Below are 13,237 nucleotides of genomic sequence, written 5' to 3' on the forward strand. Positions count from 1 at the left end.
GGCACCTGGCATGACGAGGACAGTGAACAGTCACCCTGCTGAGCTTCAGGCGGCCCCTGTCCTTAAGCCAGAATAGCTGCTCCTCCCATCAATGACAGTATTATATGTTGTCACCCTAAAAGCACAGAGTGGATCTGTGTTGTCCAACTAGTGGACAGGAGAAAGCCTGTGTAATCAAAAAAGGCCTTTTTAAAGCCGAAGAACCCCTCGCTGTCAGTCACACAGCCCAGTGGCCGTTGCTATAGAGACAGTTCCGATGAGTCATCTGTTTCAAAGATAACATTCCAGTATTGTTCTGAAGGGACGAGCCTTATCAATCATGTTTATACTTTGACCCGTGACTCCCTCAAGGCAGCTGCAAATCAAATCTCGGCACGGAACTGGACCGACCTCATTAGCCATCGAGGGGGCAGTCACACTGTTGTACGATGGATGACAAGTTGGAGCTGTTGGTGAGGTTAAAGGACCGGTTTGTAGGAGTTCTGCTGATCTATTGGCAGAAATGGAATATCAAAATTAGGTTTTCACTCGTGTACAAGCATCTGAAACTAACAACCTTTTGTGTTTCCACTAGCTTAAAATGGGTGTGAAACCCATTTTAGTTCATGGGCCACCCAATGTGATCTTTTAAAAACATTATTGCATAATAACCAATCAATAGAATTAAAGCAAAGGTTGTTGGGGCACACGAGTTCTGTGTATATGTCTTCACGATGTAATTTTTTTTGAAACAATAATTAATCTAGCCTTCACAAACACACAGCCTTTTCCTCAAACCTGCCAACAATTCATTTACCTTCTCTGTTTCTCCGTTGTCCTTACAAGTTGTTTTTTCCCCCCGCCTTGATGAGTCTGATAGCGGCACTGAATATTATTTCCATTGACATCTGAAAGCTGCTGTGAACAAACCAAACACACTGTCTTCCCATTTACCACCTACTGAATAATTTTTTCATAAATAGGATCCCTTTTTCCTGACTTTTCAGTTTTACCGAGAACTCGCATGAACATGGATTGTGTTTCATTGGCCTGCATGTGACATCTATCACAGGACCTGTTACTCTCTAAGGACAGAGCGCCCCCCCACCACAGTGGAAAAATCAGGAATAGCTGTGTTTTTATTGAAAAAATGTAATCATTAATGACATCTCTGCTATTTTCACACTTTGCAAAGTCACCCAGTGGGCCAGATTGGACTGGCCCATGGCCCATGTCTGACACGCCTGACTTAGACTGAGCCCTGTGTGTGTTCTCTTCTGTGCAGGTCGCCGTGTGTCTACACTAGAGAAACCAAACACTAGCTCTATACAGCAAAAGTTCTGAAACATTTTGGAGTCGCGACACACCAGAATAACCAGGCTGGTGCAAATCACGAAAGTGGCAAAAGGAGGCCAATTTCACAAAATAAAAGTCTTTGTTTTGTCCGAACACTAACTCTCACAAAGGGTATCATCCATTCTAAAGCAGATCTTATCATTGGAACAGACGGTTTAATGTACAAACAATCTCCTACAATATTGCATTATTTTTTTTCTCCACAACTATCTTGTGACCCCCAGAAATTGTCGCGCGACTCCTGTGGAGGTCGGGACCCTCAGGGTGAGAATCACTGCTTATAGAGCGCCTTTCACATTTTTATGTTACTGTACCCGAAGGCCGCTGCTTGTTCTCGTACATACTTGGAAGGGGAGGGGCTATTTAGTTGGTTGCTACCTGCTACCTCGCCGCTAGGTGTCGCTAAATCTTACGACCTGAGCCTCATAGCAAAAGTTAAGAGTGGTTGTGGTTTGTTTTTTCACTTGTACTGGACCATTCATGGCAGGATGAAGTTCAGTCCAAATTCTTGGGTTTATCAAAATAAAGCGTAGGTTGTGCTGTTTTGTGAGCATTTTCGATTAAAGAAACATTTCTAAAACCAAATGTTTTTAAGAGAAATATGAGATCTTCTCATCTAAACTGCAGCTTAGAAAGTTTTCAATCTCGCTCTGACATGACTCCTCTTGTCTCATGTGCAGATCGAACGACGCATGGAGTTGGTGCGTGTGGTGTCCCACAACACACACAAGAGGATGGTGCCGTGTCTACAAGGACACATTGGTGCAGACGCAGAGAAGAGACATGTAAGACATGAAGCATACTCCAATAAAACAATTGTTACTTAAAAACTAAACAAATCAATTAAGCTGTTTTTTTCACCCTCCACGCAAATTGTGAGTTGCCATTGTTCTCTGTATAAATGGTGATGTACAGTAGGCTCATGGTCCATGATTTCCGTTTTTGTGTTTTCTGCCCCACACCACTAAAAACTGCATCACAGTCCGTACCGCGCCTCTATACAGGAAATGGTCAGGTAAAAAGCACTGATTACTTATTCCACTCTCTGGTCCTCAGCACCACTTGCTCCATTTCCCATTCAGACATCTGTCATCTTTATTCACAATGCATGACACCTTTGCCTTTGGGATTCTCTGGTAAAAAAAACAAAACAGGATGTTTAAGACTCATAAATGTTTTTGCACAAACATAAACTGTGTCATTGTCAAGGAGAAGAAAGAAAAATAGCTTTGTCATTTGATAGATGTCTTACTTCCCTAGTTCTCATCTCAATTCCCATTTAACATCTGTACTTTTCCTCCTTTCGCTCCTCCTCCTCTTCGTGACTCGGTGAATTTGCTGTTGAGCTGCTCAATGGAAAGTCCCTGTTGGGTTTTCCATTGCTTGAACATCTAGCACTGAAACTAGTGTATAGAAATAGGTACTTTTGTGCCGCTGCATAGATTGATAGTAGTTTATGTCTCGATGTAAGTCTAACCACTGTCTGCATCTGTCCCTCTGCCTCGCACCCCACAGAAAAAGCTTCCTCTGACTTCTCTGTCACAAGCGATGGTGGAAGGCGGAAACCAGCTGGGAGAAGAGTCTTTGATAGGGTGAGTAGTTAATTGACTGACACACCAAGTATCCAGTTCCTCGTCCTTGGCAACTGTTGCTACACGGAGCAGATGCACCCCTGAGAGTGTGAAATGCGAGGCCATGCATTCAGGGCAAGCAAGCTGCCCAGTTTTGTTTTGTTGTTGACGGGGGGACTTTCAGGAGTTCCCTTACGTGAGGATCGGCTCACCCATCAAAACGAGACCAGACAGTTTGTAGCTGAGGATCTAGAAAGTGAATGTCTCAGAATCCACACGGCAGCCATGTGTCTGTCTGGGGAAAAAAGAAGAAGAGAAAGTATATCAGTCAAGTCTGCTGTCACACTGTTGTCCTCTTTTATTTTAAGGCTTTAGGGTTTTGTTGCTTGAAAAACTCAGATTCATCACTGTGAAGCCACTGTGTGCTCCTGGATGTGGGCAGTTAGAAATGACAACATTACTTCGACATGGTTTCTTTTTCAGCCATTGACTGGGAACAGAGGAAGAGCGAGTGGCGCACACTGTGCTCCTTCTGTGTTGTAATGCGAACAACAATTTGTAGTGATGACGTGTCATTACACCGTTTCCCTCCAATCCTCACCTAACGGTGCTGATCCGATGATGAGGCCTGAATATGAGTATGTTGTGATCTTAACACCTCTCTCTTTCTCTCTCTCTCTCTCTCTTTGTTCCGGCATGTGCGTTAACAGCAAGATGATGGAAGTGTGCGGCGAGGCAGAGAACCGCCTGGCGTCAGAACTGATGCAACACGAGCTGCAGATAGAGAAGGATGTCCTGGATCCGCTCAGCCAGCTAGCAGAGGTCCGAAAACCTCCCGTCTCCTTGACAAAACCACAACTGAACACAAGTTTAAATATTTAATAACACACTCATTCCTCTTTGGTCGTTTGAATATATAGCAGTCACATCTGTTTTTTTCTCTACTCCGTTTCGTCTAAATCAAATAAGAAAAGATGAGTTGGCTTTCGTTCGGGTGCACACTGTTCAGTCGCAGATGAAATGGAGTGTTCGAGCAAAAGACACGTATGTTCCTTATTGGCTAGTTTTAGTAACATGATCCTGTGAGGTAGGAGAAGGAAAAGTCGAAACAAAACTCCTCCAGCCCTCGCATTATTAGCTAAACATAATGGACTTTTCTCTGTGTCATTACAGGCTGTCCGTTTTTATACCAAGTTAAACCTAACATGAGTAACGGCTGGTTATCGGACATCTCTATTGTACCGTAAACATTTTTTGTGTTAATCACCTCCTAACTTTTTAGGCTTGTCAACATGCTGTGTCTTGGGTCTGTCTTCTGTAGGTGGACATCCCCAACATCCTGAAGCAGAGGAAACAGCTGGCCAAGTTAGTGCTGGACTACGATTCTGCCAGAGCAAGGTCTGTCTCATCACTTCTTCTCCCCTGTTGATGTGTCCTGCATGCACAAAATTGAAACTGGAACATGAGACCACATTAGACCTTCTTAATTTCCATTTTTATCCTATTACATTTCTCTTCAACCTCAGATGGTTGCAGGCAACCAAGTCAATAATCTCAGGAACAAATACACAAGCACTGACGGCCAAAGCTGACCTACTCAAGGAGGAGATGGATGAGGCCATGAACAAAGTGGAGCTTTGCAAGGTAACCGACGTGCATGTAGATGATTGATGATGAGACCCGTTGCTTCCTTAAAGTCTTGTTTATCAAGGTCACAGCAGGCCGAGTGCCTTTGTTCCTGAATGAATGGGTAAAGGCTAAAGGTAATTTATGGTCATGGTGCACGAGTAAAAGGAAAAAGTCCTGGTCAGAACATTAATACAAGGAAGAAAATCATCATCGCAGTGGCTGGACAGTCCAAGACCCTCAGGGCCCTCTGACCCAGCTTGCTGACGCACACGAATGACCGGAAAAAAAAGCCCTGTCAACGTGTGTTTTCATCTACTGAGTCGAGTCACTCGTCTGTTTTAAGTGTCCAGTTGCTCCGTGATTTGTCAGGGTTTTCTCTCCAGGAAGCGCAGAGCCTTGTGTTTCCCCTTCACCCGTGTGCTCCCTCCCAGTCTCACTGAGCCCTGCCAGGAGCAGGAGGATTTATGACTCACGTGGTGCGTAGCTGACCACCAGACGCCCCATCCTGGTGCCACCTGAAATATCCATCCTTTTGATGGATGACACTGTAGTGGAGATGGAGATTGTTGATGAATAAACTATGGTTAATGTAGCTATTCCACTCTTCCTCTTCCTTGTTACTGGTTTGTATTGTTGATTTGGTGATGTGCTCTATAAATAAATAGAGCATTAATAGTATTGATGTCATCCTCCAGTGCACCTCCTGTTTAGCTTCCTGTGCTTTTCCTCCACAGGATCAACTCGCCGCCGACATGTACAGTTTCTTCTCTAAGGAAGGCGACTATGCCCGCTACTTCGTTACGGTGAGCTCAGCGCGTCAGCAAGTCAAAGAATGTGTTTGCACCAGTTGCTGTGGGAACGTTCGCAGCTGCTGAGTGTGTGGGGGGAACCCAGATGTGGCCAGCAGTTTTGTTTACTTTGCCGTCATGTACCTCGCTGCTACATGCCATTTTTTTCTCTCTGTGTCTGTAGCTCTTAGAAGCTCAAGCCGATTACCACAGGAAGTCTCTCACTCTTCTGGAGAGCGTCTTGCCCACCATCCAGGCTCAGCAAGGTAAAATACAAGCTAACATGCACTCGCACCCATTTAACATGAAACTGTGCAGTGTTGTTATGAAGATCACACACAGGAAGACTCTGTGCTGCTCATAAAATGCGACCCCTTTTACATGTTTTCTGGAGAATGTGTGTGTTTTTCTTTGGTGCCCCCTTTCAAACAAACCTTCTCCTGATAGACAGAAGTTTGAGTTTCTTTATTAATTTTTCCAACGACCCTATGAAATGAACCAGCTACTGCACCTTTCAGTTACATCACTGTGGTCTGTTTTTCCAAGCTTCTGAACTGCACTTACCCCATTTATGGTAATTGTCAAAGGCCACAGCTGAGGCCCAGATATTAAAGAATCGTCTTCTGTTTACCCCGCTCTGTTCTCCAAAAAATAATCAGTTTTTCCGCTTTACCCACATAATGTCTCTCTTTTAAAGCTCTCGCCGTTGTTTTGTCTTTTCCCTCTTTAGCTGTGTCTTGTCGGGGAGCTTGTTGTTATTTTTTTTTTACTAAACACATCGTATCCAAACCAGACGAACCTGGTCTCCCAGCATGTGGCGTTGACTCACCAACTCCACAGACACACACACACACATCCACACACTCCCCCGCCCCTACTCACATCACACCCACCTGGGTTTTTGCGCCCCTCGCCATTTCTGTCCCACATGCACGTAGATACAGAGAGAAGGTCGAACAGTCACTCCTGCTGGCTGGGAGCATGTGGTTGGTATTATTCATTTAATAGCGAGGACTGGTTAGGAACTGGCCCGGGGGAGAGTTGTTGACCCATAAATCTGCCTTCCAGACCAGCAACGTGCTAGTTCACACTGAGTCCTGGGATGTTGCTGTGTATTTATTTATTTTTTTCATACTAGCATGACAGACGGGTCATACAAATCTACAACAGCTTTACAACAATTTCTTTGTCTCTTCAGATTTAAAACTTTGTTAAAAAATTTCAATATTAAGTCTCATTGCCTCTCGTGCTTCTCTATTATTCTTCCCCACTGTGACCAGACTCGTGGACCGAGAAGCCTGCGTTTGGCACGGGGCTGGACGAACACCTGAAGAGGAGCGGGAGGGAGATCGCTCTGCCGTTAGAGGCCTGCGTGATGATGCTTCTGGAGACTGGCATGAAGGAAGAGGTGAGGAAGTGAAAGACGGAGAGCCAGGGGAGACTTTAGCTCGATCAATAGAAAGTGCAGGCAGCGGGCTGCGAGTGGCCTGTAAGATGGTGCGCGTCAGGCAACTTAAATAAGAATGCTATGTTGTCATTTGTCCTCTGGTCTTGAGGTCGCACTTTTACTGTCATCAAGCCCATTTTGTTTTTGTATGCAGTGTCAAACTTGCCTTTCATTTTTATCTGTTTCGAAATAAAAAAAATGAATTTGTAGCAGCCGCTATATGCTACAAACACGCTGTACCTTATCTCACCACACAACAAAGTCAGCATCCGCCTGATGAACAAAAGCATTTAAGAACTAGATATTTCCCTCAGAAGGTGGTGGAGATCAAACCGGAGCTAAAAGATAGTGAGTATTGATCTTGAGATACAAACCCAATTTTTTTTAAATAATAATCCTACTGCGACGTTTAAGAAGACAGTTGTTTGCCAACATATTTTTTAACATGACTGTGAGCTTGTTTCATGCCTGCTTATAGCCAAAAACCGGCAAACTAACTTTTAAGTAGCAGTGACCTGCAACAGCCAGTTCTGATATACGACAGCTAGACATCCTCCTCCAAGCTAATTCCCTTGACTGTACTTTACAACGTAGAACAGGATTTTGTTTGCTCATCTTAATTGATCTATTGTTTCACCATGTGTGAATGAAAAGTGCCGCCTTGGCTCGTTAAAAGTCACACAAAGCTGCGGCTCCAACGGGTCATTGGACACGTCGGACGCCGATGCTTTAAATCGTTTGTTCACACGAGCATCTTAAGAATCAGGGAGGTGGGTGGTCAGACTAACTGTAAACAGGGGAAACTCCTGCATTTCTGTAACGCTTGTCCCAGAGCTGCCGTCACCCTGATGATTAATGAATTGTGATGTCCCTTTCCCGAAAACAAATTTAGAATACAATAGAATCCACTTGCCTGCCCGTCCATAAATCACATCTTGTTTTTGGACGTGTACGTGTTTGTGCAAAAAAAGATCCAGAGAGAGTGCAAGGGTTAACTGCAAAGGGTGTTATTCGTTGCCCTATTCATTCCCTGGTGAGTCCAGTCTGTATCATTATGGTGTGAAGACGGCCTTTGTTTATGTGTCAGAGTAAAGAGCTCGCTGTGCTGCGAGTGGAGGGCGTGTTTTGTTCGCCTGCTTTAAGGTTTCATTATGTGCAGCTGCCAGGGGGAGTGTATGTAGTGCATTTATACACACTCTCTGTCTGTAATTGACTACTAAGAAAGTGTGTCTACGTCAGGGTGAAAGCACAGGGCGGCGCGTGCACATTAATGCCCACATGTATCGTTGTTGTTCTGTTTGTTGGCAAAGTCACTGTGGTTTATTTGTCTTTGTGTGTATGTGTGTTTGTTTGTGTTTCTGTGTCAGGGGCTATTCAGAATCGCAGCAGGGGCATCCAAGCTAAAGAAGCTGAAGGCGGCACTGGACTGTTCCACTTCACAACTGGAGGAGTTCTACTCCGACCCCCACGCTGTGGCTGGTACGTCCCAAACCAACGCTGTTTTTCTCTTTGCTGTATTATTTTGGTACAAAACTTAGAAGTAAAGATGTTAATTAACATTTATTTTAAAATTTGGTTCCTCGTGTCTTCTTTGTGATGACCTTCACCTCTTAGTGGTGTTTTATGCTCTGAAAAGTGGATAACATTTTTTTTTTAATCTGTACGTGTGGTTTCAGGGGCACTGAAGTCCTACCTGAGGGAGCTCCCAGAACCTCTAATGACCCACCAGCTTTATGATGAATGGAACCAGGCATCCAGGCAAGGCTCACGACATTGTCACTTGAAATGAAATGTATTAATATCAAACATATCAATCAGAATACTGCAATCAGGGATGGCAGTATATTTAGGCCATGTAGCCATCTGGAGCCTGGACTGCATGTCCCTGCTGTCAATCACAATTTTTTTTTTTGTTTCCTTTATTTCCAGCGTGTCAGACCCAGACAAGCGGCTCCAGGCACTCTGGGTCGTATGCGATAAACTTCCAAAGAACAACAAAAGCAACCTGAGGTCAGTTGTGTACACTTACACGAGAAACGTCAGTGACAGTCACGTTTCGGTTTGTCAGTGGCGTGTGACCTGTGTGTCCCCCGTGTTTTCCTCCAGGTATCTGGTGAAGTTTTTAGCCAAACTTGCTCTGGACAGCGAGGTGAACAAAATGAATCCCAGCAACATCGCGATTGTCCTGGGACCCAATCTGCTTTGGGCCAAGACTGAGGGGTGAGAGAGGAATCGAGGGGGAGGGGATGATAATGGCGATGGAGATGAAAATAGCTACAGTCTACGTATTAGTCATGTTTAAAAATGGACAAAGGGGGAGATGTGACGGTCTTTTTCGTTATTTTAGCTCATTTAATAGTGGCACTCATCATGGTGGAGGCAACTAATTCTTTCTCCACACGTGTTTGTCCATCAGGAGTCTGGCTGAGATGGCCGCAGCTACTTCTGTGCACGTGGTGGCCATCATAGAGCCCATCATCCAGCACGCAGACTGGTTCTTTCCCGAGGGTAGGTTTCTTTGCCGAGCTCCTGCCGTCGCTTTGCCGTCTGACCTTCCCTTCTTTCTTCATAGCCAAGGACAGGCATGTGGACTGCAAAGTAGCATAGAAAGTCAGCAGTGATCTTAAAGCAGGAGAGGGAGGAAAGGCTTATAGGTTTGTGCTGTCACCTCTCTCTAAAACATGGACCTCCTGGTAAATAACTGTCTTGAGGATTTGACACTATGAATTGACACAAACTAAGTGTGACTGTGTCACTTTGACACCAACCATATTAGACCTGGTGATATACTTTAGCCACATATATAATCCTGGTTAAGACAATGGAAACCAAAACCAATCCTGCCGTTCATGCCAGTTAACTGTGAAGGTTTTGTAATAACTGAATATGAGCCTGTGTCAAGACTTGACTTCCTGGCCAGAGTTTATTTTGTGATGCTAGTCTCGCCAAGGTTGCGTAAGTGTCTGTTCTGCTGTGAACCTCTTTCTCGTCTTACCCATTGAACTCTGGGGTCGTTTCCAGCATTTGATTCAGATTACAAGCCACTTGACATCCCTCTCCACGGCTTCCTTAGAGGGAAGACCATGACCCCTGTGCTTAATATAGGCTGCCCAGTTGAGTGCTCCTTGGAAATTATGCCTAATGTTGAGTTCTCCTTGAGCAAGGCTTTATAACACCCCTGTTGAATTAACTCAAAATATCATCGTTTGCAACTTCTTCCCTCTTTCCTGCAACTCCCTTTCCGCTAGATGAAGTTCACTTAATCTTGCTAAATCTGTCCTTCTCTGCTCCTGCAGACGTGGATTTTAACGTGTCCGGCATGTTTGCGATGCCCGTGCCCGCGTCCAACCACAACAATCACCTCGATTACGACTGTGGCACCATTGAGAGGAAGAGGCCTGGCAGCATGATGGGACCGGAGAACGATGCAACGCGCAAAGACAAGTAATCAGCCGCACGCTGCCTCTTAGCCGCTTCGAAACCTCAGAGTTTCAGAGGTTTCTCTGTCCCGCAGCAATCGTCACTTACTCCAGTTAATACTTTGGAAATCATTTTGTCTGTAATCCAGTTGCTTTTTTCTGGTCCTTTTCTTTGGCTTCTAGTAAATGTTGGGCTAAATCAGAGTCTTATAATATGATCCTTTAACATTGTTTTTACTGACTTCTCTCCCTGTGCTCTGGGGCTTTGGTGATTTTCTATCCTGTTTTTTTTTCTCTCTCACTGTCTCCCTGCTCTCCCCGTGTAGCACCCCTAACAAGCACTCGGACCACACCCTACGTAGAGGCAGTAACACCTTAGGTAGAAAGCAGCACACTTCACCTGCCTTCCAGCCTCCTTTACCCCCTGTGGAGGCTCCAGGGCCGGGGCACGGGGCCGGGCAGCTGCCCCAGCCCCCGACTGAGCCCCAGCCCCAGCCACAAGCCCCTCCTCCGGGGGGTTCAGGGCCTGATGCGGGCCAGCATAGCTTGGCGCAGGGTTTGGCTGCTCTCGCAGCTGCCCAGCAGCTTCTAGCCCAGCACACAGAGGAGCTCAGGTAAGGGCTGCTTCTCCTGCGTCCCTGCTGCTGGTGGGGAGTGACAAACTGCATGCCATACACATATACACAGACAGACTATATTTGATGAGTAATGCATGTTTTCACTGGTAGCACGCAGAAGCCGCCCTCATCTCACGGTCACTTTGGTTCAGCTTGCAAAAAAAACAAGTTTTCTTACGCCACCACCAGTTCCAACTATGCAGACTCGTCTGATGTCAGCCCACAGGAACGGGCAACAACAATGGTCTGCTGTCATTCTGCTAACAGTCACTCTCGGCGGCCTCTCAACTTCCCCAACGCTCTGCTTTCCTCCCCAAAAATCACTGCAATCAGCAGGAACTTTGTTCACACTAACTGGCTCAAACTGCTTTTGAGAAGCCTGGAACGTTTGTGTGCGTTATGCGGCGACTGTCTCTGATTCGTTCACGTCCAGACAGATGACACTATTCAGCTCGGCGTTCTTCGGCTCCCACAAACTCTGTTGGGAAGGTGAATTTAGATGAGACAGCCAGATTACATTCATGAGGTTTATCATCATTACATCTCCACGCTGCCGATGAGTTTAAACTTTATCTTCTTAAACAGCTCTGAGCATTGTTATTAACCATTTAGCGGGCAGATGCTGTTGTACCCCAGAATTTGTAGGTTTTAAAAGGCTTTCTTTTCCCCCCCCATTTTTTCTCTAAAGCAACCCAAGGCTACGTGACTCCACACCTACCCCGACCCCTCTGCTTCAGAGGAATGGCTCCGGAGGAGGGGGCCAGGCTGCAGGACAGCTGGGCGCCGGGACTACCGGGGGCGGATCCATGGGACCCAGTCCTCATATGATGCGCAGAGGTAAGAGTCTGCAACATACAAACACATTTCTGCAAAGCTTGTCAGTCGTCCAGGCAACTGGACATTTTTGAGAAGAATCTAAGATGCCAATCGACGTTTCTACTGTAACTCACGTGCTCCACTCTTACTCCTGAAACATCCCCACCACACAACATGTCTTGGCATATAAATAATCAACACTACTATCATTTACAGATCAAAATGTATGTATGAATGTTTGTATCCCCCTCACCGTTCAGGTACCAAGAAGCAGGCTCCGGCCCCTCCCAAACCGACCAACCCTCCCCCCAGCCAGCCCTGCAACTCGTCGAACCACGCTTCCTCCTTGTCTGGGTCGTCCCAGTCCCTCAGCCTCGCTCCCAAGCCCCTGTCCAGCCACTCGCCCAGCTCGCCCACCTCTCCCACCCCCCAGCCGTGCGCCACACCCAGACGCCACTCCAGCAACCAGCCGCCGATCCAGGCGCCCAGCCATCCGCCCCCCGAGCCCCCGACGCAGGCCAGTCCCCCAACGGCGCTCGCGTCGCTCGGCCACTCCGGCGGGGACCAGCAGAGCGCGGACCTCTCGCCCCCGGGCACCCCGACCCCTCCAGACACCCCGCCGCCCTCCGCCGCCACCCAGGATGCAGTCGCTCCTCCGTCCCTGTCTCCCTATCAGTCGGGCTCTCTCCCCCGGCCGCGGCCTGTCCCCAAACCCCGGAACAGGCCCAGCATCCCACCGCCACCCCAACCCGCCCCGCTGGCCAGTGACACGAATGGGATCTGTGCTTACAAGATGATGGGTGAGTGTTTTACTCTCACACAGTGACTGCATTTGAAATACTTTTTGTTTGCATATTAACACCAGTGTGCACTCTCTCTAACAGTCTTGCATTGTAACACCTCTACAGGTTAAGGAGACACCTGTGAGAGGTTTGTGGTTAATTGACCTTTTCACCAGCAGCACTTGCACCTTTGTTTTGTTTGCGTCTGGAACTCTCACTCTTCATCGTGGTCATTTTATTCTGCCTGCTCCCTCATTGACTTTTAGCCCTGATGCACGACCGTCGCACTGTCTCAACGTCCAGTTAGTGAGAGACCAACTTCTGTTTGATACTCAAAATGTGCACTTTGCACAAAAAGGATGAGAGTGCAAACCCTCAGGAGGGAAGGTGAACTGATAACAGTCCAAGCCTTACATATTCATAATTATAAAAATTACTGACAAACACACTGGTAGCACAGAGTGCAGTGTCTCCAGCTGGTGAGCTATAGAGCTAGAACAGTGACAGTAAACTGAGGTATTGGAAATTAAAATTGGCATTGAAACAAGTTTTGGCACTGAAAGATGTTCAACTGAAATATAAAACACAAACATTAAAACATTTCAATCTCACAATCAAATTTTTTATTTCATTTTTATGCATTATGATGGGTTTTTCAATTTCATTCTTTACATTTTTTCTTGATGTCTGTCTTTTTTCAATGACAGTTTTTTTTGTTTACGCTGTCAGGGTTTTACAATTTATTTTCAATACCTCAGTTTGCTGTCACTGTTCTAGCTCCATAGTGAGAGAGCAGGAAGACAAACTCAATCTGAATTGAAACTGGAAAGTTC

At 46.1% G+C, this 13,237-nt stretch overlaps 1 protein-coding gene across 4 annotated transcripts in view; it reads left to right on the forward strand.

Moving 5' to 3' along the window:
• Positions 1-13,237, forward strand: part of arhgap17a (Rho GTPase activating protein 17a) — a 30,015-nt gene that overhangs the window by 12,450 nt on the left and 4,328 nt on the right. Inside the window, exons 3-21 of one of the 4 annotated variants that reach the window (XM_047327626.1) lie at positions 2,016-2,120; positions 2,318-2,350; positions 2,851-2,927; positions 3,617-3,728; positions 4,228-4,304; positions 4,433-4,550; positions 5,270-5,338; positions 5,508-5,589; positions 6,604-6,731; positions 8,138-8,249; positions 8,447-8,528; positions 8,700-8,780; positions 8,877-8,990; positions 9,187-9,278; positions 10,067-10,214; positions 10,516-10,803; positions 11,495-11,643; positions 11,883-12,422; positions 12,531-12,552. In XM_047327626.1, coding sequence (XP_047183582.1) covers positions 2,016-2,120; positions 2,318-2,350; positions 2,851-2,927; positions 3,617-3,728; positions 4,228-4,304; positions 4,433-4,550; positions 5,270-5,338; positions 5,508-5,589; positions 6,604-6,731; positions 8,138-8,249; positions 8,447-8,528; positions 8,700-8,780; positions 8,877-8,990; positions 9,187-9,278; positions 10,067-10,214; positions 10,516-10,803; positions 11,495-11,643; positions 11,883-12,422; positions 12,531-12,535 — 2,412 coding nt within the window. In that variant the 3' untranslated portion in view covers positions 12,536-12,552. The remainder of the gene's footprint in view (positions 1-2,015; positions 2,121-2,317; positions 2,351-2,850; positions 2,928-3,616; positions 3,729-4,227; positions 4,305-4,432; positions 4,551-5,269; positions 5,339-5,507; positions 5,590-6,603; positions 6,732-8,137; positions 8,250-8,446; positions 8,529-8,699; positions 8,781-8,876; positions 8,991-9,186; positions 9,279-10,066; positions 10,215-10,515; positions 10,804-11,494; positions 11,644-11,882; positions 12,423-12,530; positions 12,553-13,237) is intronic. The other 3 variants (XM_047327625.1, XM_035613543.2, XM_047327628.1) reach the window with 3 other exon arrangements.

The sequence above is a fragment of the Scophthalmus maximus genome, chromosome 16, assembly GCF_022379125.1.
Source record: "Scophthalmus maximus strain ysfricsl-2021 chromosome 16, ASM2237912v1, whole genome shotgun sequence".
Lineage (NCBI taxonomy): Eukaryota > Metazoa > Chordata > Actinopteri > Pleuronectiformes > Scophthalmidae > Scophthalmus > Scophthalmus maximus.